Source organism: Homalodisca vitripennis, chromosome 7, assembly GCF_021130785.1.
Source record: "Homalodisca vitripennis isolate AUS2020 chromosome 7, UT_GWSS_2.1, whole genome shotgun sequence".
NCBI classification, from domain to species: domain Eukaryota; kingdom Metazoa; phylum Arthropoda; class Insecta; order Hemiptera; family Cicadellidae; genus Homalodisca; species Homalodisca vitripennis.
The window spans coordinates 46,422,059-46,447,184 of NC_060213.1; the positions used below are offsets into that span (position 1 = coordinate 46,422,059).

The following is a 25,126-nucleotide window of genomic DNA, read 5'->3' on the forward strand; positions in this document are numbered from 1 at the left end:
GTTGCTCATATTCCCCCTGAAACGCTCTAAAGCCTATCTCCACACCAATTAACGCGTTGAGGAGATTCACGTTTCAATCGATTTGGCGAAGACAATTGTGTAGCCTGTGAGCGATCTATTATTACTTGCCCCCCCCTCCCCCTACTAATATCGGTGGGTAACACTACTAGCAGTTTGAAGATTCTACGGGCCTTTATCTCTTCCAACCTGCGAATAACAAGTCAGTGCCATCAAAACCGATACACAAGTGGTTCGGTCCCCAGGTTAAAATTTAGATTCGATAGTTTCACCATGTGCAAGCAATAGATAGACGTTTCAAGAATCTGCAAAGCTTATATAGAATAAGACTACACAGGGAATGGACATTCATCCCACACGTAATATACAGGGTGGGCTAAAAGTCCCGTAAAACTGGGATATTTCCTCAAGAACGAACTCATGTATAATCTGTCCAAAAGCTCTTGCGTGCACTCGTGTTATGGAGTATTTTGTATTCTAATGGCGTTTTATATGGTCAATTTTAATTAAAAAATGGAAATAAAATTATTTTTCCATGGAGTATTATTCATCGTGGAAATAACAAATTTTGTTTGAAATGTGTTTTCTAATCCTGACTGTTTATAAATTAAAAATAGAAATTAATGCGTCGTTAATTTTGATAATTATGGAGTTTTAATTTGAAAGTGTAATTTTAATTTGAATTATTTTCTGTCCAATATTAATTCATGCACAAGTATGCATTTTTGTCTAAAACAGAAGCCTTCAAACCCCCTATAGAGAGAATGTTTGTAATGATAACGATTTCTAATCTTTAGGATTTTCCTTTTTAACTTTAAGGTACAGGCTTCTGGACAATTTTAACAATGAGGAGATATCACGTTACCAAAAAAATTTGCGTTCCTTGGAAAAGCACATGTGTTACGATAAAACCCCATAGGCAGAGAATACTGTAATATTAAGAGATCAAGGTTACTTGATAAACTTTTATCCAAAAAAGGAAAAGCACATTATGTGACACTGAAATGGTGTAATATTTGATGGTTTAAATAAAATACATATAAACATGAATTCCTCTTCTACAGAAAATAATATGACACTTAACATTAACAATATTTTCTTAAACTTAATTATTTGCATTCATCTTGACTAAAAACGATGATGTATACGTTTCGTTTCACTATGTTGATCGTTGTGTAGTTATTTTTTTGTATAGGCTCATTCATTCGGTGAACTATGAAACCTCTATGATAACCTGAGAACCGAAACACTTGTGTATCGGTTTGATGGCAATTTAATTTGTGTGTGGTACTTTTTTCTCTAAGATTCTTACCTGGGGAATAAGCCCAGTTTAGGCTCACGTTGTATATCATATTAACATATACTCGACGTTTGGTGTGGTAAAGAAAACAATTCAATATTAGGTTGTATGAGTTTCATTTGTACATAAGAATACTTAATTTTGAAATGCTACTTATGTTAAATGTAGAAGTATGTGTGAGCAAAAGCTAGTGCAATATACAGAGACGTACATGAACCGACACTAAAACTCGAACGGTTGTGTACTTAAAGACAAGAAATTGTGCATTTACCGCAGAGTTTACTTGCCAAACGGCCTTAAACCGGAAATGGCGGCCATTCTCCGCCGTTTGAAAGCCGCCATAAAGTCTTTCAGTGACCTGAAACCTGAATAAAGGATCTAAGTGATGTCCACTGGAGTCCATTATTGATGTAAGTGAGTTTCCTACCAAAAAACCCCTCTTGATATAATCAAACTTTAAAGAGAGGCAGTTATAAATTTGTCTGAATATTTTTCTCTCTGTGTTTCAGGCAATTTAGATGTCTTTCTTTGGTATAAAAAACACTTTTTTCTCATAGCCACAGAACGGTAAAAATCCATGGAATTCTGAAACTTAAGGGCCTGCTAAAAACTGGCTGCCTACAACCAGTTTCTATAGCATTCCTTTGTCTGTGGATCTAAGTGATGACCACTAGAGTCCCATTATTGACATAAGTGAGTTTCTACCTTTTACCTTCTACCTTACCTTCTACCGTCAATCTACCTTCTACCTTGATTAAACCTCTCGGTATAATCAACTTTAAAGAAAAGCAGTTACGAATTGGTCTCAATACTTTTATCTGTGTGTTTCAGGCTATTTAGATGCCTTTCTTTGGTATAAAAACACTCTTTCTCATAGCTACCATGGAATTATTTCCCACACTTGGGGCATGATAAAAACTGGCATTGTATTTCTGACAAATACTCGGCGGAAACAGTAGCCATTACAGAAAAATGAAGAGTAGTGCAGTAATATGATAATATAATAATATTTTTATTAATTAGAACGCCCAAGATGAGTATTATATATATATACAGAGAATTTGAATGGTGCCCTGGCCCTTCCTTGTATTTGTCATGTTAACTCCTTACTTGTGGATAATGTGTGAAAGGCGCAGTTTGTAACTACGCAACGGCACCTTTTACAGCTTCTAGCAATTGCCCTTCCACTTAGTGAAAGGAATTTTAGAAGAAGGAAGTTATAATAGTTGTCCTTAGCATAAAAAACCTAGATTAAAGTTCTGAATTTAATATGATGCACCATACTCGTTTAAGTAAAAGTTCTACAATAAACAAGTCTTCTAAGGAGGTAGATGTAAACTGTAATTTAATGATGGTTAGATGCCCCAATAAAGTTTTCACAGGTTAATATATTTATATAAGTAAGCTGTCTACAATCAAGTTTTTCTAAAATTCATTCCTTTTGCATTATATATTTAGATTGGGAGTGTTTATCTACAAATAACGGTAATTTGTTTAATTTTTAAGAATAACGTTGCCTTGCATTAATAACAGTGAAAATGAATTTGTATTGTAATGGCTTAACCAAAATGTTCAGGCGGTACGTAAATTATGTTCCATAATGGTGATGTTTCCCCCCCCCCCCCCCACCCCCCCCCCCCCCCACCCCCCCCCCCCCCCACCCCCCCCCCCCCCCACCCCCCCCCCCCCCCACCCCCCCCCCCCCCCACCCCAGGGATCAATGGTGGCCAGTGGAATTCCTAAGCATTTTGATTCTTATGCTTACACGGCCAGTGGCATGACTATCGTTTAAGGTGTCCAATTAAAAAATAGTTAACGTAATATTAAAGTCTTAACGTATTTTTCCTTCGGTGGAAATAAATTCACCCATCTTTAATCCTTCAGTTAAAATAAAACTCTAAGGACCGGTAATGCACACCCACAGATAAAAGAATGACCTGGGGCTTTACCTTGATTGGCTGGAGCTTTATTTGAATGGCTTGAGCTTTATCTTGAATGGTAAGAGTGTTATCTCGAATGGTTGGAGCTTTATTTTGAATGGCTGTAGCTTTATCTTCAATGGCTGGAGCTTAAGCAATCGTCAATCAATCTAACTAATCAGCGATCAACACGGCTTCTTTCTTACAAGCTGCCAGTTTATCGATAATCTGATGTTTTGTATGTTGATGTTCATTTTCTTCCTTCGAGTTTTTGCTAGTAGTTTTGTTTTGTCAAATGATATTGAATGTTAGATTTTGTACATATGTTCTTCTATGGCTCCTGTGTTCGTATCTTGATGTTTTCGTGTGACTTACGTTCTCACAAATTGATACTGAACGTTACGTTTCTCAAATGCAGACTGAGCTACAACTACTTGCAAACTGGGAGTGCCGGTGGCCGAAGTGTCTAAGACCTTAGACTTTGAGTGTGATTTGGAGATAGCGCAGGTTCGAATCCTGTGTCCCTTGCACTCTATCAGTACGACCTTGTACTGTATCGACTCTCCCCCTTATTCTGTTTGATAGGATCCTCGCACCGGCCAGTTGCCCATGAGGTCGGGCAGAATAAGGCTTAAAATGGGATCCGCTTCTTCTGTTTCTACAAAAATAAAAATAAATAGCTTATAGACTTCAGACAACACCGGTCTCAAAACAATTATTTGATTTTTGAATCGGCTTGATATTGCTGTTTTATCAGTCGTTCATTCGATTTCAGGATGATCCGCTAATCACGACTCACCTGTGGAACAATCACAAATGGTCCTGCCAGTTTTTATTTAAGAGAAGATGGATCTTTAGATCAGAACGTTTAACTGTGTTACCAATTTTTCGGTGCAATATGAACGTGGAGATTCACAACGTGGAGAAACTTAACTAATTTATTGGACAAAACTGTAATATTGTATTATGAACAAGATAATATTGAAGAATCCTTCGAGTACCAGATATCCCCAAACAATTCTGAAATTAGTTGTCATTTGATGAAATATTTTCATCTAACGATTTTAGAAATTTAAAATATCAATGTTGTACTAATTCCTGTACATATTCTAAAACTAAAGAAAATTTTTATTTAGGAAGATAATTTTGTATAATTTATATTTTATCCTCTTAATGTTTAATTAGACAGTTTTTAGAATCCTCCTTGCCTTTACTAAAACTTATAGCGCTTTCAAGACCAAATTAAAAGATTCAGTGTACGTTTATGGCCTTTTTTTGTTAAAACCATTCAATAATTAGCCAAAGGTTTTCGTAAAATACGTACGTCACCGTCAATGTTTTCATACAAGCGGTAGCTGTCTGTATAATTATACTTTTAACAGGCATAGACAATAGTATTATTACTCTTTTGTTTAATTTCTTAAAAAACAGATATAGGTAATACGTGAGTAAATTTTACTGTCCATATATTTGTTATGATATATCTTTTCAGCAACCAAAAATCAATTTTTAAAATTGAAAACTTAATTTCTGCAAAACAAAAAGTGTAGTACTTGAACTACGAGTATATAAGATTATAAGTAAATACTATGCTAACAACAGTTATTTCCAATTCCAAATCTGTTGTTACAGTGCCTAATGAATGGAGCCATCATCCTCCTGGTCACCGGAAGTGGGATGCCCATCGGGTTCTCAGCCATTCTCCTGCCGCAACTACAAGCCCCCAATTCCGACATTCCCACCGATGACAACTGGGCGTCTTGGATCGGTAGGTTCGCTCGACCATTCCATTTACTTTTTCAGTATTAACGTTTACTTTTTTGAATGGCTTTTTCCGTGCTACAGTATGGCAATTTCCGTTCAAATTTATTGCCAAGGAACTAAATTCCTTGAGAATAAATGTGTAAAACCTGAACCAGAAAAAAGCTCTAGGTTTGGTGCCTACTAAAACATATCCGAAATGATTCAGCTGACGGTATTAATTTTCTGTCCCTTACGATACCTCCCCCTCTACAGCTTCTAAGACGGTTACTCTTTGGTAACATTTGGCCTTAGTAACTCTCTTTGAGTCTAAGAAGGCATCAAACTCAGTACAAGAGGATCTGTAAACGACGGCAATAGTAATTCTGTGAACATATTTATCAAAAATGTGAGCCACACAAAATAGGAAAGCAAAAGGTAGGCTTCTGATTTGCAAAACCGACTCAATAACCCACACCGCGTTCCTTTGTATACCGGAATACAATCAATCACAACGTATCAAGTGGTAAAATAATGTAGAATTGCATACAATATCTTCTCGTAGACTGATACATAACAAAATCCTGTAGCTGCTGACAAATCAAACTAATACTAAGCATCATATCCTAACACTATCATGATACAAATCACATTTGGGACCAAATTTTACAAGAAATAATAAAAACCTACTATAACTCGTTATGTTTTTAACAGAATTTTAAACTTGACAGTGTTAGAATTGATTTCACAAGCGCACTCTGCCTTACTCCTTCAATTCGTGCCTTGGTCTATATTTGTAGCACTACGTCCTTGCTTTCCTCGTCCCTTTGGAGAGCAATTCTCAGTTCTTCATCCAGATATACGAGTGGGAATACTCTTTCTTAAGTAAACACACTTAACTCTTTCTTAAGTTAAGCATTGAGCACCTTTCGACAAGCTGGTCTGAATCTCTCGTTTATATAGGCGATGACTAATAGCCATACCGATGCCGATAAGTATAACAAACACAACACAAAAAACAATTAGTATAAACAGATAATTGAATATTTTACAACTCTTTAGCTTTTAAACGCTAAAATCTAAGGTTCTGTAATGACACATGTATGCATTATAGACGAATGCTTATTTATAACGCAGTTTTAAACTTTAACTCTATGCGAATATTGAGTTAAGCCCCGTTTCACCTTCTACTTATTTCAGTGTCTGAAATCTGACCCTGGTAGAGATTAACTCCTGGAAACTGGAGTTAATGTCTGTCTTAAGAGATCCATATAAAGTTAGTGACGAACAAGGACGTAACCAGCGAGGGGGTCCAAGGGATCCGAGCCCCCCACCATTTTCAAATTTTTTCGATTACTTTTTTGGTGAACGACTATTATTATTATTTAAATAATTCAGTATTACTAATATGTACTGCTGAAAGATCGTTCTCAACAAAAACGGGTCAAGAACTTTTTAAGGGACAAAATGGGGCCTTACTCTTTGTCCACTACGGGAAAATATCAGTTGTCTGGACCCCCTCCAACATTCTTTCCTGGCTACGTTTTTAGCGACGGAGACGTTTCAAACGAACTCCTTGCATTTTTTCGACACCAGAGGCGCCTATGCTATATATGAGCTCAGTGTGGTTGCCTGGCCACTTCCCAAGGTAGTCTAGATAGAACTTCTTAGATAGGTATTATTATTGTGTCATAAGGTGCACAATTGATTTCAGACGCTGCTCTAAGCGGAAGGTGAATTGGAGCTTAATACAATATTCTCATCGAATCAACCCTTTCCACCATAGCAACGTTAATCCCTACCTGGTGCGCAGCTGGCAACATACTAGCGCCCTCTTACATTTAAGTCAAGAAGACTTTACAACCCTAACTTTTTGGAATAATATAATTATTTTATTCTGCTTTCTGTTGACCACTTAAAATCTTCCTGTTAGGAAGATATTGAAACCAGACTGTTTAGGATATTCCAGTCACCAAATAATGCCAGACACTTTCCACTTACTCCCGGTGTATTCCTTGTTACAGCTAGCGTCCATTCCATCATGTCCCCTTTGGGTTCACTGCTCGCCGGTCCACTCATGGACAGACTGGGTCGCAGGTGTGTTCTGCAACTCTCGTCCTTGCCCATGGTTGCCGGATGGTTCCTCATCGCGATAGCTCCTGATCTGTGGTGGATCGCTGCTGGTAGAATGTTGGCAGGATTCGCTGTAGGGATGGTCCCCGCCACATCTCAGGTGAGACATTGGATTTGGATTTATTTAAGGGACTTCAGATATTCAGAATGCACTTTACTGTACATACTAAGTGTATGACTGACAACAGAAATTGCTCAAAGAAGTGCTTTACAATTCTTTGCTTTCAGCAGCAACTTAGGTTGGTATGAATGCAAGTAAAAGTCGTAGTCTATCTCAAAAATGCCACCAGAGCAACGAGTGATGAAAATGTACTGGATTATTAACTGAAGTTAGAACTTTTATGGAGTCTATTGATGGTTAATCCATTCTTTAGCTATTTTTATTGATGGCTTGTACCTTTCAGATCGGATTATCACCGCTGTCAATATTTGCGTTATATTAAATCTCTTTCAACGGTTTCACCTCAGCAAAATTACAAATTACAAATTGGCTAACGTATTTTGTAGACACCACTCCAAAGGAGGAGGCGGTGCAATATTTTTGAAAAATCAATTTTCATTTTACATATTTTAGGATATGGGAAACAGTCGAACGAGATTTTGAAGCAGTTTGTATCAAACTTCAATCAGGCAATTCAACATTTTTTCTAATTGGAATCTATAGGTCTCCCAGCGGAAACGAAGAAATATTTTTCTAAATTAGAATCCTTACTTACAGACCTAACCTACCAACGACAATAATTCGTCCTGACGGGCGACTTCAACAGTAACGCGATGGACAACAAACATCAAACCACCAAACAATTTATCAATTTGTTGACATCTTTTGGCCTTGAGTTGTTGGTCACGACTCCCACGCGAGTAACTGCAAAACCTCATACAGCCATATAAAATGTCATTTCAAATCTACCAAACGTCGCAGTATCCGTTGTTAACACAGCAATCTCGGACCACTATGGCCAAGAGGTTATAATATTAATGAAAAGAGAATTAAGGGGGAGCCCAAAATTACTTAAACAGTAAGAGACATAAGGCCTAAAAACATTGCTCTCCTCAAAACTTGCCTCTCCAAAAAAAATAGAACTGTCTAAATTTCTTTCCCTCACTCCTTGAAACCGCGAAAGTTACTCCAATTCTCAGTTCAACAAACAACTATAGGCCTGTCTCAATTTTTCCAGTTTTGATCAAAGTCTTTGAAAGAATATTTTTGACAAGAATGCTGCAGTATTTGAATAAACATAACCGACTTTCAAATGAACAGTTTGGGTTCAGGAAAGGTAAATCGACTGTAGACGCTGTTATGAGTCTGGTCGACTTGGTTGTAGAGGGATTAGAAAATCGAAATACCGCTCTAGGTGCGTTTCTCGACTTATCAAATGTATTTTACTGTGTTGACCACAAAACTATGCTTAAAAATCTGGAACATTTGACATTCCAGGCGTGCCATACTTGTGACTTAGATCATTTCTAAGTGACAGAACTCAAGTTCTTCAATCTCAGTCCAATTTTGTTTCTCATATATGTCAATGACATCGGTTCATCACCAAATCGTGCAGTATGCTAATGATACGACTGTCTGTTTCAGTGGAAAAACAAAATTTCTTTTGGAAGAACAGACTTTTGTTGAAATCAACAATTTCGTTCAACATTTCAACAGCCTCAATCTCAAAACAAACACAACAAAATCTAATTTCATAAACTTTACTCTGCGGACGGCTGACTCAGAATGTGGCGCTGCCGTCATGTTAGCAGATTTATTTCTGGAAGAAGTTTACATCATTAAATTCCTTGGAATACACGTAGATCGAGGGTTGACATTGAATTGCCACATTGACCATGTTTGCACCAAATTATCCTCAGGCATTTATGTCTTGAGCTCTTTAGCTAAGTATTGCCCAACTCAGGTTCTGATGACGGCGTACTATGGATTGATTTATCCCCACCTTACCTACGGAGTGGTATAGTGGGGTGCCTGTGCCAACAACCAGTTGACGAGAGTGTTCTAATTGCAGAAGCAAGCGATTCGAATAATAGTTACTTTGAATTTTAGAGAGTCTTGTAGAGAAATTTTCAAAAACTTTCGGCTTTTGACTATGCCAAGTCTCTATATTTCGAAACTACCGGACTGGTAAACACAAAACGGTGGTTTATGAACATCTGCCCTCACAGGCGGGTGTTCATTTCATCAATAAGCTGCCCTTATTCATAAAGAATCCCGCGACACCCAAGGTGTCTCGATTGAAACGCTTTTTTAGCGTCACAAGCATTTTATAATGTTACCGGGTTTTTGGCATTTGATTGGGAGATCATCCAATCAGGCGATTGACTTCGGCGCTGTAGGTAGAACATTGGTAAATGGATGAAGGATGAAATGTTGTGAATTGTATGTTTGAGTGTGATCCTGATGTGGTAAGAATGTACAAAATGTTAGCTTGAAACTCGAATTGACTTTTCCTGTACATATAAATCATATCTTTGCAATAAACATTGATTGATTGATTTATTGATATTTAATATTAATTTTTATTCATTGGACTACATCATTATTTTCACGATTTTAACTAATACTTTCCGGTAGCTGATTTTCTGTAGGTCTCATTTTGTCCGCGAAATTAAAAAAGAACACTAAAGGTAACAAAAAATAAGTAAAGTACACATATAACATGAATCTTTTAACGTAAAACTTGATAATTCTATTGAATTTTGCTTCAATTACATACATATCCGACTTTATTAGCAAATAATAAAACTGTTTTCTAGAGTTGGAAGTCTACTTAAGGCGATAGTTGCTGATTAATTGTAATACAAAAAATATCTGATACTGTTTAACTAACGTCAAAAATGAATGCAAGATATGTTAGAGAGAGAGAACCATTTGATGTTAGTAACATTTAGTGAGAGCTTTTCAGTTATGAGATGTTTTGTTTATAATTGAATAAAAATGTTAAGCAATAAAGTACTTGTAATTGAAGGGTGTAAGTGCTCAACAATTAAGAGCAATTAAATAGAGATTAAGGGTATCAGACACGTCGTTAAGGTTGCGGATCGAAATTAATTACAATACTTTAGAATAAGCTGCTTATACGTATTATAAGCCTCCCCTTAGTTTGGTAAATACTTCCTGTAAAAACAACATCCTCTTCGCCACGCCATGTCCAATTAAAAAAATAATTAGAAAGGCTTTACAGACAATGTTTCGCCACAACTTTAAGTAAGAACACCAATAGTCGTATTTGGTGCAAACTATTTCAAAGTTCACACAATTAAATGGAAAAATGTTAAGTTTTTCCTATCGAACTGACTATTTGAGCATATTTGAGCTTTTTAGAATGAATAAAGAACGACGTTGTTCATTGTTGAGTGTTGAAAACTAATCCATAAGGTTTAATATATAAATAAGACCTTCCTGCTCAGTCGGAAAATCAAGTAGGTAGATTTTAATACAACTGAAATATTAATAATTTAGTCTTGGGGATTTACATGTAATTTGATCTCAAAAACCAGTCCAAGGAACCGTTATATGCATTCCAAAACACTTTTTTACTTCTTATGTAGGTACATAAGCAACTAAGTTGTGATTTTTTTAATAGTTTTGAAAGGTTACAGATTAGAACAAAATGACGTACCAAGCTGGCCTATGAAGATGACTGAGATATGTATAAAATCATTCTCCAAATCCTGTTTGAACTTGGGTCATCATTTCTTTTTCCAGTTCTTTGTGATAAAAACTGTTTATTGCAAAAATTTAGGAAATGTTATAAGCATTCCAGAACCCTCTTTATTTAATTTGTAGCTCCATAAATATTTAAGTTGTGATTTTTTCAGTTTGAACAGCTGCCAAATTGGAAGGATATAGCCTAAGCAGCTGCCAACGAAGTTAGGCAGGATCTTCATAAGATCAATTTGTATACCAACTTATTTGTTTGTATTGGTAAAATTATTGTTTCCACAAGCCCCGTTATGTAGCATAATTATGTGCTTGATTTTATTTTTAAGTTCTCCTACTATGCGGATAGTTTACATCTACATAAAAAGATCATTATTTAGGTACAACCATTTTGCACATCATCTAAAACTGTTCTTAAATGTACAGTAAATTAGGGTGAAATTCATTATTGGCTATTTTCTCAAGTGTTGACGATTACTATAGTCTTTAACAGCATCACCTGTATACGAGTATGTAATTCAACATAAAATCTTACACAGAGTGTGAATGTTAAGTTTAGAGTCAGTTTACTTTCCTCTTAATAAAGCGTCTGGATCTGATGTTGTCAGAGATTTGGCTCCTGGAATCTGGAGTCATGTTTGTTTGAAGATATCTAAAAAGTCAGTGAAGAAAAAGCTAAAAATTAACTCTCTACATCCAGAAGTCAGTTCTGCGACAGTGTCAGATTCCAGACGCTGCCCTTAGAGGACTATGAACTTAGAACTTAACTCAAAATTCACACGAAATTAACAGTTCCCTACATAGATACCTCATACAGTATATTACAAATTTCAAGTTAATGGATACATCATGATTATTTTATATATTAAGTATCATTAAATTTTACTAGAAGAATACTCTGAAATACTAAATAGACAGTCAATTTGACCATTTGACTTTTGTTCCATTCTCCAAGAATATGTTCAATAAAGAATCTTAATATGAACCAATAAAATTGTAACCCATTAACTAGGTGTTTAGATTAGCTTATGCATTGTACCTATACTCTTTTTTAACTATAAACAAAAGACAATATAACTTTTTAATAGCATTTAATTACTATAACCAATCAGCTAATTAAGTTGGTTAGTGGATTGGAAACTACCTGAGAAACACTTGGGTTTTAGTTATCAGCTGTTCTAAATAAAATTACATTGTTCATAATATTGGAATTTTTTGAAGCCCGTGTGCCAGATCCCTATATGAGCTTATGCTCAATAGTCGGATTTTATTTCAAACTAGCTGTTTCCCGCGGCTTTGCAAGCTTTTCGTAAGCTTTGCCCGTGTATGTGAACTTCTGGTTTAATTGAATTATATTTACAACGCCGATGTAGAGTTTGCCTTGTTGCCACGATCAAGAAAATCTGTTTATAGCCATTGTACACGTACATGTACTTTATTATAAAGTGGTCTAACACTCAAACTTTAAGTTCAATCAGAAATGTATCTTAAAGACAACTAAACTTTCTCTCTCTCTCTTATGTATATGCTTAGTTTATATACATAATAACTTAGCGCCTTCAAATAGTGTTTGGCTATGTAATATACGTAACTGTCTCGTAATTGCAGTTTATAGTGTGCAGGCGCTTTTTTAAACCTTTTATCTTTTGCAGCGCCGCTTGGTGGTGAGTTACATCAATGGGCATAGCTTATAAACCTTCTCCGTGGAAAAATACGTATACATACAAATTTTCATAATGGTCTGTCTAATATTTTGCTATTCCATAAAGGACAAACACACAAACATTAATTTATATATATATATATATATATATATATATATATATATATATATATATATATATATATATATATATATATATATATATATATTCACAAAACTCACATCTAGAGTAAAAAGTTTTTGATTGATACCATCAATTAATGTATAGAAAATAACAGTTTTACATACTCAAAATCGCCGTACAAAATTTCAGAAATGTATTAATAATATAGGTATTGTAGTTTAAAACGCATATTATCCTGCAATAAATCTGCGTTATAATGTAACATACACATGTTTTACAAAGTACCTAATTGTAACACAGGCTCAACACTCACGTTGATGTCAGACACCCAACTACTGATGTTAGACAGGGATTTTCGCTGCGAGCAAATTACACACAACTCGGCTTACAAGGGAGGCTTATACGAGTTGTTCTGCTAATCTCACCTGCAAGTTTGTTGTTTAGTAAGATAACATGATTACTAGAGCTGTGCTCTTACATTAGTGCAATGAATCGTACTCGTACTGACTTTTCGGATTGTTTGAGTAATTTAGGAATTATGATATGAAGAATTGCAATTGAATAATGATCATGCGTGTCACCCTATTATAGGCTTTGTATTTTGCTTAATTTAAGGAATTAATCAGGCAAAATATGAAACATTAATTATATGCATACTGTGTGTGGTACAAGTTCACAATCTTGTTACACGATTGACGGTTTGCAACACAAATACTGCATATTTTAAACGTATTAAAATCAGCAAGAAGACAACAAGTTTATAAAGTTATTCGCAATTCAAACTTTCTTGGATTTCAGATGTTATTTTCAATAAATTAACCTTACGTCGTTATGTTCTTATTTTGTACGACATTTTTAACAATACGAGTACCTTTGTAACAGGGGATAGGAGAAGTACACAAGCCAATGCTTCGAGTCGTGTTCGCCTGCTGTCCCAACCTTCGTACGCTAATGTACACCCTGTTACAGGTTCTGATAAAAGAATTAACCGAGCCAAAACTTCGTAAAGTGTTCTCAACCTCCCTATTTTCGTACACTGTGTGTATCTTGATCATGTAAGTTTTCTAACAGGTGCTTTAGTAGAAGTATCCAAGCCAAGGTTTCAAGAAGTATTATCAACTCCGAAACTTTCTTACACTGTGTGTATCACGATCACGTACCTTTTGAAACATGTTGTAATAGCTGAAATACCAAGCCAAAGCTTCAAGGATTGTTCGTCAGCTCTCCCAATCTTTGTACGCTTTGTGTAAGTGATATAATGTACACCCTGTTACAGGTTTTAGTAAAATAATTAACCGGGCCAAGGCTTTGAGGAGTGTTCACAAGCTCTCCCAACCTCCGAACACTGTGTGTATCATGATCATGTACACTCTGTAACAGGACCTGATAGGAGAAGTTCCGAAGCTTTGACGAGTGTTCACAAGCTCTCCCAACCTCCGAACACTGTGTGTATCATGATCATGTACACTCTGTAACAGGACCTGATAGGAGAAGTTCCGAAGCTTTGACGAGTGTTCACGAGCTCTCCTGACCTCCGAACACTGTGTGTATCATGATCATGTACACTCTGTAACAGGACCTGATAGGAGAAGTACCGAAGTTTTGACGAGTGTTCACAAGCTTTCTCAACCTTAGTACACTGTGTGTCTCATGATCATGTACACTCTGTAACAGGACCTGATAGGAGAAGTACCGAAGCTTTGACGAGTGTTCACAAGCTCTCTTAACCTTAGTACACTGTGTGTATCATGATCATGTACACTCTGTAACAGGACCTGATAGGAGAAGTACCGAAGCTTTGAGGAGTGTTCACAAGCTTTCCCAACCTTAGTACACTGTGTGTATCATGATCATGTACACTCTGTAACAGGACCTGATAGGAGAAGTTCCGAAGCTTTGACGAGTGTTCACGAGCTCTACTGACCTCCGAACACTGTGTGTATCATGATCATGTACACTCTGTAACAGGACCTGATAGGAGAAGTACCGAAGTTTTGACGAGTGTTCACAAGCTTTCTCAACCTTAGTACACTGTGTGTCTCATGATCATGTACACTCTGTAACAGGACCTGATAGGAGAAGTACCGAAGCTTTGACGAGTGTTCACAAGCTTTCTAAACCTTAGTACACTGTGTGTCTCATGATCATGTACACTCTGTAACAGGACCTGATAGGAGAAGTTCCGAAGCTTTGACGAGTGTTCACAAGCTTTCTCAACCTTAGTACACTGTGTGTATCATGATCATGTACACTCTGTAACAGGACCTGATAGGAGAAGTTCCGAAGCTTTGACGAGTGTTCACAAGCTCTCCCAACCTTAGTACACTGTGTGTATCATGATCATGTACACTCTGTAACAGGACCTGATAGGAGAAGTACCGAAGCTTTGACGAGTGTTCACAAGCTTTCTCAACCTTAGTACACTGTGTGTCTCATGATCATGTACACTCTGTAACAGGACCTGATAGGAGAAGTACCGAAGCTTTGACGAGTGTTCACAAGCTTTCTCAACCTTAGTACACTGTGTGTATCATGATCATGTACACTCTGTAACAGGACCTGATAGGAGAAGTTCCGAAGCTTTGACGAGTGTTCACGAGCTCTCCTGACCTCCGAACACTGTGTGTATCATGATCATGTACACTCTGTAACAGGACCTGATAGGAGAAGTTCCGAAGCTTTGACGAGTGTTCACAAGCTTTCTCAACCTTAGTACACTGTGTGTCTCATGATCATGTACACTCTGTAACAGGACCTGATAGGAGAAGTACCGAAGTTTTGACGAGTGTTCACAAGCTTTCTCAACCTTAGTACACTGTGTGTCTCATGATCATGTACACTCTGTAACAGGACCTGATAGGAGAAGTACCGAAGCTTTGACGAGTGTTCACAAGCTTTCTCAACCTTAGTACACTGTGTGTCTCATGATCATGTACACTCTGTAACAGGACCTGATAGGAGAAGTTCCGAAGCTTTGACGAGTGTTCACAAGCTTTCTCAACCTTAGTACACTGTGTGTCTCATGATCATGTACACTCTGTAACAGGACCTGATAGGAGAAGTACCGAAGTTTTGACGAGTGTTCACAAGCTTTCTCAACCTTAGTACACTGTGTGTATCATGATCATGTACACTCTGTAACAGGACCTGATAGAGAAGTACCGAAGCTTTGACGATGCCTTTTGATGTCTCTTTTTGAGCACAATAATCCTTACTCCATCCTCTCTTTCCCTTGACGAATCTGAACCTCCTTGTGAGGTGGTAGAGGTAACTCCAAGAGGAAGTGGAGATTTTGGTAGTCCAATAAGATTGCACAACTCTCCTAGTCACCTTAAGAGACACAAGACTTCTAGGTCAAACAAATGTGCTAATAGTAAAACAAATGCAATCAGTACGGAAGTGTTAAGCTTAACAACCAGAATATTGCGATGAGGAAAATGTCTCTCCTTCTGTTTCTGTAAGACGTCCAAGAAGGAAAATTAGGTTGTTAACTGACAGTCATGGTAAACTGCCTAAGTAACTTGTTACAAGAAAAATGTAATAGTGGTTCTGATGTACTTTCTTTTGTCAGACCTGGTGCTAAGTTGGATCATGTTGTACATGAATATAGATGATGTATCTAGTGATTTATGTAAAAATGATTATTTGATAATTTTTGGTGGGACCAATGATGTAAACTCTGGACACTGTAGTATTGAAGATTATTAAACTCATTTACCAGATTATTAGCATCGACTAGCAACACAAACGTGATTGTGGTTGGCCTTCCTTATAGACGGGATAGGCCTGATCTAAATAGTTTGATTTCTAAGATTAATATGAACAAATTTTTCAAATCGTTTCACAGTTTGTTCATGCCCCATTTCCTGTCACTCAGCTCAGTATTCAAGCCTCAACTTTACACCAAATTTTGGCCTCCATCTTAACATTTCAGGGAAGAGGAGGATAGCTAGTCTCCTTTTTAACATGATAGCCTGTTGATTGTAGCTCCCAAACCTCTCCTATTCATGTCTTAATTAACCGAGATCTCTCATATAACTATATGTCCGAATCACTCCCAGTTATGTCGGATACAGTGCCGAAAGACACATATCCTCTTGAGAATGACTGTTTTTTGAGGGCTGTTTGCCGAGAGTGGATAGTGTTTTAATGAATGGTAATTGTTCTTTGGTGGGCAGGGCTCTATTACGAAGTCTCCGAGTTATCCATCAGAATGTGCAGGGTGCCAAGGCAAAAATGCCTCAAATTGAAGTTTTAACTTGATCTGTACTCCCCAGATTTGCTTTGTATCTCTGAGCATCTTTTTTAATAAAGCGGACCTAGACTCTTTCAGCATGCCTGGGCTACTGTATTGCTTCGGTACTGTCGTTCTATCTTAAAAAGAGGAGGCGTTTGTATTTTAGTTAAGGAACTACTTAAGTTTTATGAAATTGATATGTCTGAGTTCTCGATTGAGGTGTTTGTGAGTTGTGTGGTGTTTAGAGTTGAGTCTGAAGCAAATAGTATTATTTTATATTATGTGTCTATAGACCACCTAATCAGAGCATTTCTGAAATAAATTATTTTTTTCTATCGATTCAGCATTGCTTGAAACCTGTATCCATCTTGACAGATGGATTGTTTTGTCTGGTGATTTCAATATAGATTTTTCCACCATTAGTCAGTCATCCTAAAATTTTTATCGATCTGATGAATTCATTCGGCTTGGTGAGCACAATAGACACTTTCACTCGAGAATTTAATGGTTCCAGTTCACTCATTGACAACATATTTAGCAATATTCCAAAGAATATGTTTTTTCACTCAGGTTCTAATTACTGGAATTTCCGATCATCATGCGCAAATTGGAGACATTGCCTCATTTGTTCCTTCAACCCACAATATTATTAAATTTACATTCAAGCGGTGCTTTCACCCCGGACGGCATTCGGGTCTTGAGGAGTCTTCTGGAGGGTGAATCATGGCATGAGCTTTTTGGAGCCGCTGATGTTGATGAAATGTTTGACTCATTTCTTGCAATTTTGTCATTTTATATTGATTGTGTTTTTCCTACAAAAAAGATTAAGTTTCGGTACATGGGGCACTCAGATGAGGATTCCTTTGGATGAAGATCTAAAAAAACTTCATAATCGCCTTTTGTTTCTCTACTCGCTGTCTAAGCATCTTGACTCTTCTCATCCTTTGAGAGTTTTCTTTTATTCAAACCAAGAAGGAGTTTAGGAATCGCATCCATTCCGCCAAAGCGAAAAAGTATTGACCTACAGTCAGCGTGGCTCAGAATAAACAGCGAGCTGCTTGGAATGTGGTTAATGGATCTCATTCCTGATAAGAAAGCTAATGCCTTCACACATATTACGCTTAATGACGAGAATGGCGATCTGATGAACAATCCTAGGATGATTTCAGAGAAATTCAACATCCATTTTGCAGAAATAAGCCAGAGTTTGAGAGATTCTGAGGGTAATTCTTCATTTGTTTCCTCCAAGATCATTGTCTTCATCAAGTATGTGTTCCTCTATATTTTTTGCTCCAACTGATAAGAATGAAAATCATCTCATCGTAAAGTCCTTGAAAACAAGCAATTCAGCAGGATTTGATGGAGTTTTTCATCAAGGATTTTTGTTGACTGTATAGATATTATTGGCTGATCCTCTTGCACAGATTGCGAACTCGTCATTTTGAATCTGGGAAAGTTCCCATCACACTTGAAGCTCTCAATTGTAAAACCTATATTTAAGAAAAAAGGAAGTCCAAATGAACTTAGCAATTACCGCCCCATTTCGATCCTTTCTACATTTTCAAAAGTTCTTGAAAGGCTTGTGCTGACCAGACTTTTCCAATTACCTGTCTGTCAATGGAATTTTACATGACCATCAATATGGCTTTCGTGAGGGGTTGTCTACAGTCATTGCAATTTTTTAGTCTTCTAACTGAGGTATCAAACTCATTGGATAACAGGAATCACGTGTTTGGCCTATTTTTGGATCTTACGAAGGCTTTCGACGTTGTGGATCACGGGTTGTTGCTCAGAAAACTTGAAAACTTTGGGTAATTAGAGGGAAAGCTTTTGATTGGATTGCTTCTTATCTCCTGAACCGTAGACAGATTGTTGAAATTCCTTTTATTGATGATCACAGGGTGCTTAAGAAAACAATTTTCTGAGGAGCGAGAAGTACGCACTGGAGTTCCCCAAGGCTCCGTACTTGGTCCTTTATTATTTTTACTATTCATAAATGACATCCATCGAAGCGTGAAAGGTTCCAAGTTTGTTTTTGTTTGCTGATGATACCTCTTTGGTCATCTCTGGTTGCAATCGAGCCGAGCTTGAAATCCAAACCTTTGTTCAGGCCAGTAAATTTGCTGCAGTGGTTGGGTGAAAACTCTCTGTTTGTAAATACATCTAAAACCAATTTTCTTGATTTTCCGAATTAGAAAGTCTGCTAAAACGTTGATTGAATCTCAAAACGATTGGAGAGTCAGAAATATGTCCTTCTTTGAATGTTAATTATCTTGGAATTGTTTTGGATGATCAGCTAAACTTTTTTTAGTCACATTGATAAGTCACGAAAAAACTAAGCAGCTGCATATTTTTGATGTATAGACTATCCTGTTTTGCTAGTGAGGAAATTCTTTTTGCTTACTTACTATGGCTGTTTTTATCCTTACCTTTGCTATGGAGTCTCTATATGGGGATACGAGAGTAAGAAAACTCAATAATGTTTTTCGTCTCCAGAAAAGAGCTATACGGATTATTTTCAAGTTGAGTCGTTCCCAGTCTTGTAGAGGTTTCTTTCGCAGTAATAATATCCTTACGTTCCCATCCATTTATATCCTTCAGTGTCTTTCTTTTTACAAAAAGTATCCCCACCTTTTTTTCAGTCAACGTTAATCCAGCCCATAATTACTCCTTAAGAAAAAGAAACAACCTAATCCTACCCTGCCATAAAACATCTTTTTTTGAAAAACAAAGTCTTTACTCCTGCATCCGCCTTTTTAAACTCTTTGCCATCCTGCTTGAAAATTGGTTGTGGACGATATGGAATTTCAAAATCGTCTGAAAAAATTTCTTATTTCGAGAGAATATTACAGTGTCCGGGAATACGTTGAGGATAATAAATTGTAGATCACTCCTGTTATATTGATTTGGTCTTGTTGTGTTTGATCTGTCAGTAAGTCTATACTTTAAGTTAGGATATTATAATTTTCTTGACGAATGCCTATGCATGTTATGTTTTTTGGCAATAAATGAATTGATTGATTGATTGATTGACGAGTGTTCACAAGCTCTCCCAACCTTAGTACACTGTGTGTATCATGATCATGTACACTCTGTAACAGGACCTGATAGGAGAAGTACCGAAGCTTTGAGGAGTGTTCACAAGCTTTCCCAACCTTAGTACACTGTGTGTATCATGATCATGTACACTCTGTAACAGGACCTGATAGGAGAAGTACCGAAGCTTTTGACGAGTGTTCACAAGCTTTCCCAACCTTAGTACACTGTGTGTATCATGATCATGTACACTCTGTAACAGGACCTGATAGGAGAAGTACCGAAGCTTTGACGAGTGTTCACAAGCTCTCCCACGCTTAGTACACTGTGTGTATCATGATCATGTACACTCTGTAACAGGACCTGATAGAAGTACCGAAGCTTTGACGAGTGTTCACAAGCTCTCCCAACCTTCGTACGCTTTGTGTAAGTGATATAATGCATACCCTGTCACAGGTTCTGATAGAAGAATTAGCCGAGACAAGATTTCATGAAGTATTCTCAATTCTCTTATTTTTGTACACTGTATGTATAGTGATGATGCACACTTTGTAAAAGGTTCTGATAGGTGAAGTATCCAAGCCAAGACCTCGATAAGTGTTCTAAACACCGCAACTTTTGTACGTTGCATGTACCGTGATCATGTACACTTTGTAGTGTTTGCATTCTCCTTCATACTTTTTTACATTTACTAAGTAGACTTGTGCTGACAGGTGCTGATAGGAGAAGTTTCCGAACCAAGACTTAGAGGAGTGTTTGCAAGCTCTCCAAACCTTTCGTACGCTCTGGGCATCCTCATGGTGTACACTCTAGGTAGTATATGGCCGTGGCGAGTGGTCGCAGCCTTGTCCTCGGCCCTGCCTGCTGCCGGTCTGATCCTGATGGCTACTCTGCCAGAGAGCCCAGTGTGGCTCGTGAACTCTGGTCGCGTCGATAAGGCCAGAAAGTCTCTGCTGTGGCTGCGTGGTGGAGATCAATGCAAGGTGAGTCACAACTTTCGAGAAATCCAAAGTATAAAACGTGCTGCTGGAGCTATTTACGTTTGTATAAGTTCCTTAATAATGCCAAGTAAACAAGCAAATGTATTTGTCCTAAATTCCAGTAGTTGCACTAATAAAATTGCACTTCTTAGTCGAGATACACTCTAAACTTAGTAGGAACGCTAAGTAAGTATCGACCTTTGGTAGGGCCAGATTTCCTGAAGGATACGATGTTTTTGGTCTTAGCATTGCACTTTTCAGAAAAGCAGTCCTGAGGCAAATCTTGACCAGCAAGTAGTAACTCGCTATCGGACCACCTTTGCAGCGTAATATTACCAAAAACAGGCAATGAATTTACCATCTGGATATTATAAAGATGAATATTTCCATCAAGGACGTAGCCAGCGAGGGGGTTCAAGGGGTCCAAATTTGTCATTACTTTTTAGTAAACAATTATTATTATTTGAATAATTTATTAATACTGACATGAACTGCTAAAAGATCGTTCTGAACAAGGAAACAGATCAAGAACTGTTTAAGGAACAAATTAGGGCCTTGCTCGCTATCCACTACGGGAAAATATCAGTTGTCTGGACCCCTCCAATTATTTTTCCTGGCTACGTTATTGATTGTCATCAGTAAAAAATACGACATTACTTTAAGAAGTCAATAATAAAGGTACCTTGTAAACAAATTATTTTGTTCTAAAATGCTAAAAAACTGTTTATTTGCATACAAAACCTACATATGTTAGAAATTTAATTTCAGAAATAGTTTGTAACCGTGTATAAGTGTAGGTTGTTGTGCAAACTAAAACTCATGCTAATTGCAATGTTTTAATGCCTGAAATTCTTTATGTTTTCAAAAGAAACAGTACTTTGATATAACATTTTTTTGTATAAGTGTTGAAAGTCTGAAATAGTCTTCAAATTTGTTATTGTAAATTTTAATCATAAATACAACTTCCGGGAACTAGGTTGATCACTTCAAATCAATGACAAAGTAATTTACAAAAACTTTTAAGACGATAAGTAAACTAGTATACAAATTTTAAAATACACATATCTTACACATCACTCTCTAACAGAATTCAAAAATAAATTGATATACATAGGAGAAATAACCCTACGGGAAAAAGGAATTTCTCCACAGAATCTTAATTCTCAAACTGACTCCACTACACCTTCGGAATGAAACAATAGTTGTATTTGATCTTGTGCAAGATTTTCTGAGGAAAAGGTTTTGGCATTTTTTAAGCTATTTGCTGAAAAATAAATTGTATTTATTCAAGAGAGATTAATAATGTCCCTAAATGTGTTAATTAAGAATAAATATTTATTTAGAATTTCATCGTTGAACTCATTGCTTAACATTTTTACTCGAGATTTTTAAATTCGCATAATTTTTTGTAATCTAATAATTACTTCATTACTGAGAAACCGTATTGCTTATAGTTATAGGTTTGTAGATTGCACTTGTAATTTATTAAAACTGATACAGACGATATGAAATAAAAATTAAGCCTAATTAGTTTTAAGAATTATATAACTGATTTCAAAACCTCTACGTGACATACAAACCATTATTGTTCCAGGTAAACCACGAACTGCACTTGCTGGTGGTGCACCTCAAGTCTCAGCAGGACCAAGAGTCTTGCCAGGAGCAGGACACGTGCCACGTCCTGCCTGAGGAAATAACTGCCCTCAAACGTCCAGAAGTGTTCAAGCCGTTCCTCATCATCCTGATCTTCTCCCTCCTGCAGATCCTGTCTGGCCCTTACGTCGTCATCTTCTACGGCGTCAATCTGATCTCCAGTGCTTCTGGATGTAGGGACACTGACATCCACAGTCTCACAGTCGCAGTGATGACGGCCCTCGTCAGGTTCGTTGTGTCCATCGTCACCACTGTCTGTCTACTCCGGTTAGGCAGGAGGAAGATCGGTATCGTGTCCGGGATCGGAACCGCCCTCGCCTGTATCCTCCTAGTCACTTTCCTCCAGATGAATGATCATGGGAAAATTCAGATCGACGGTGACTTAAAGATAGCCATAATCGCCACTTTGATAATGATCTACGTCGCCATGAACACTTTCGGCCTCTTCAGCCTGCCTTGTATGATGATCGGGGAGGTTCTACCTGCGCGAGTACGCGGTTTCGTGTCCGGAATTTTCGTTACAATTCTGAACGTAATTATCTTCTCCACGACAAAGTCCTATCCTTTCATCGCATCTTTCCTTGGCCCCAGTGGAGTGTTCCTGGCCTTCGCAATAGTCGCGCTCCTCGCGACTGTCTACATCTACTTCTTCCTGCCGGAGACCAGAGACCGCCCCCTTACTCAGATTGAGAACTACTTTGCTGTTGGCAAAAACTATCTTTGGATCAGAAGAGATAAATCCTTGATTGCCAGAAAAAGTACCTTGCATCACTGAGGATCTTTTACGTCTTTTTTAAACCCACCGACAACAATCGTATGTTTTTATTTGTACTGAATATCACCACGTAAAGCTGTTTGGGAGTAAGTCCTACAGATCAAACTGAGGCCTTTCTCCTATAACTATCATCACAAATACATATTTTTGGATCTGAATTCTTCCAAAAATAATTCAGACTTGTATTTTTTTATACAACGGTCTTACACACCTATTTACTACTCTGAAAAATGGAGCTACTACTTCGATATGGAGCTTTAGTAAAATTTTTTAAATTTTTTTCGATAATTATATACACGTCTACACATATAATCAATGAAATGGTTAAACACTGGATTGTCACGGGATATTCCGTGACTCAAAACGCTGTAGGCCTATTCTTACAGTGTAGTTTTGAGATCTGTTAACTTATTTATATTTTATAAATTTCTTTATCTTTTTCAAACCAAGTTGTTTGCTTGTACAATGTACATTGTCACACGACTCCTGGACTATATTATGTAAACAACCGAAGGAATAAAACAAAAAACTCCTGGCAATCATAGTCAATGCAACACAACACGCTCAAAAGGGTTAAGTGATTTTACTAATTATAACTAGTCGAAATAGGCCAAGGATAAGTCAATTTAATAACTAACGTAATAATATATAAGGTTTTTGTCATGAACAGAAGAATATAAAAACAAAATGTTATTTTTGCAAACTATAAAACGTTTGAAGTAATGTAAATAGGTGTGAATAAATTTTATAATTTGCAAAGGTAGTTGTTGAAAACACTTTCAATTGACACATAATTTAAACACTTTTAAATATCTCTTCTTCATTTCCATTTAGTGTATTATATTGTACGATAATTGTATATATTATTTCAGTTTGTCCCACAGGCTTTTTTTAAACGTAGGCTATATCCAAAATGCACATTATGCTTTTTGCTGTAACAGTTAATTTTATTCTTTTGAATGAATAATTTATATAATCATGTTTTTAAATCAGTGATTGAATTTGTACAATAAATTGAATAAAATAAACGAAAGAAGTCAATTGTTACGAAATGAATGTCGAAAATACATAGTTATTAAGCATTTGGACAAACGTAATTATGAGCTTCATTTTAGACCTTTATTTTTTTATATAGAAACTGACAAAATGTTTGACTAAGTTACTTTATGAAATTTTTCTACAGCTGTTTTAACGTATTTTACTTAAGTCACCTGTACGGGTAATTTAGTGCATTAAATCTTCTTATTTAGGGTTTCTATTTAGTTTAATTGTGATATTTGCGTTTTATTAAACTATTTTATTGTATATAGTTCACCGAGGTACTTAGAAATGTAATTTTATTCTGTTTACTTTACAATAAATATAATAAATAATATAGACTTCCTACAAATTATGGTACATTGCAAAATAAAAGAAATGCTTATTTCATAAAACAGTGCTGCACAAATCATTGTTTACCACTTTATACAAAGTTAAGAAATTATTATCGTAGAATAAATCTACTAAGTTATATATGATAAGAAACTGTGATAGTGTATTATAGTTCGTTACACTTATTCCAAGAATAAATGTAGCCTACTTATAGCTTAATATTTTAATGTAGTACATGAGTACACTGTATAAAAGTAACGTAATTTAAACTTTTTCTTTTTTATACTTGTCTTTTATTTCAACTCCTTTAACACATATGAGTATACAAATATTTACGATGTGCATGTGCGTATGTACTATTTTTGTCAATGGTTCTAAATATTTGACACTCGAAGTTCTAGAAACTTTTCCAGACAGCGGATTTATTTTCAAATTTTGTATATATTTACCATAACGTTGTAGTGAAATGATTAAAATCATTTAAAAAATCATAACTGTAAAAAAGTAGAC

At 36.5% G+C, this 25,126-nt stretch overlaps 1 protein-coding gene across 1 annotated transcript; it reads left to right on the plus strand.

The window, feature by feature from the left end:
• The first annotated feature begins 4,837 nt into the window (after nucleotides 1-4,837).
• On the plus strand, nucleotides 4,838-24,899 carry LOC124365806 (facilitated trehalose transporter Tret1). The gene is made up of 4 exons (XM_046821831.1): nucleotides 4,838-5,005; nucleotides 7,002-7,210; nucleotides 20,551-20,820; nucleotides 22,412-24,899. The coding sequence occupies exons 1-4, from the start codon at nucleotides 4,876-4,878 to the stop codon at nucleotides 23,243-23,245; spliced, it is 1,443 nt and encodes a 480-aa protein (XP_046677787.1). The 5' UTR covers nucleotides 4,838-4,875; the 3' UTR covers nucleotides 23,246-24,899.
• Nucleotides 24,900-25,126: the final 227 nt, after the last annotated feature.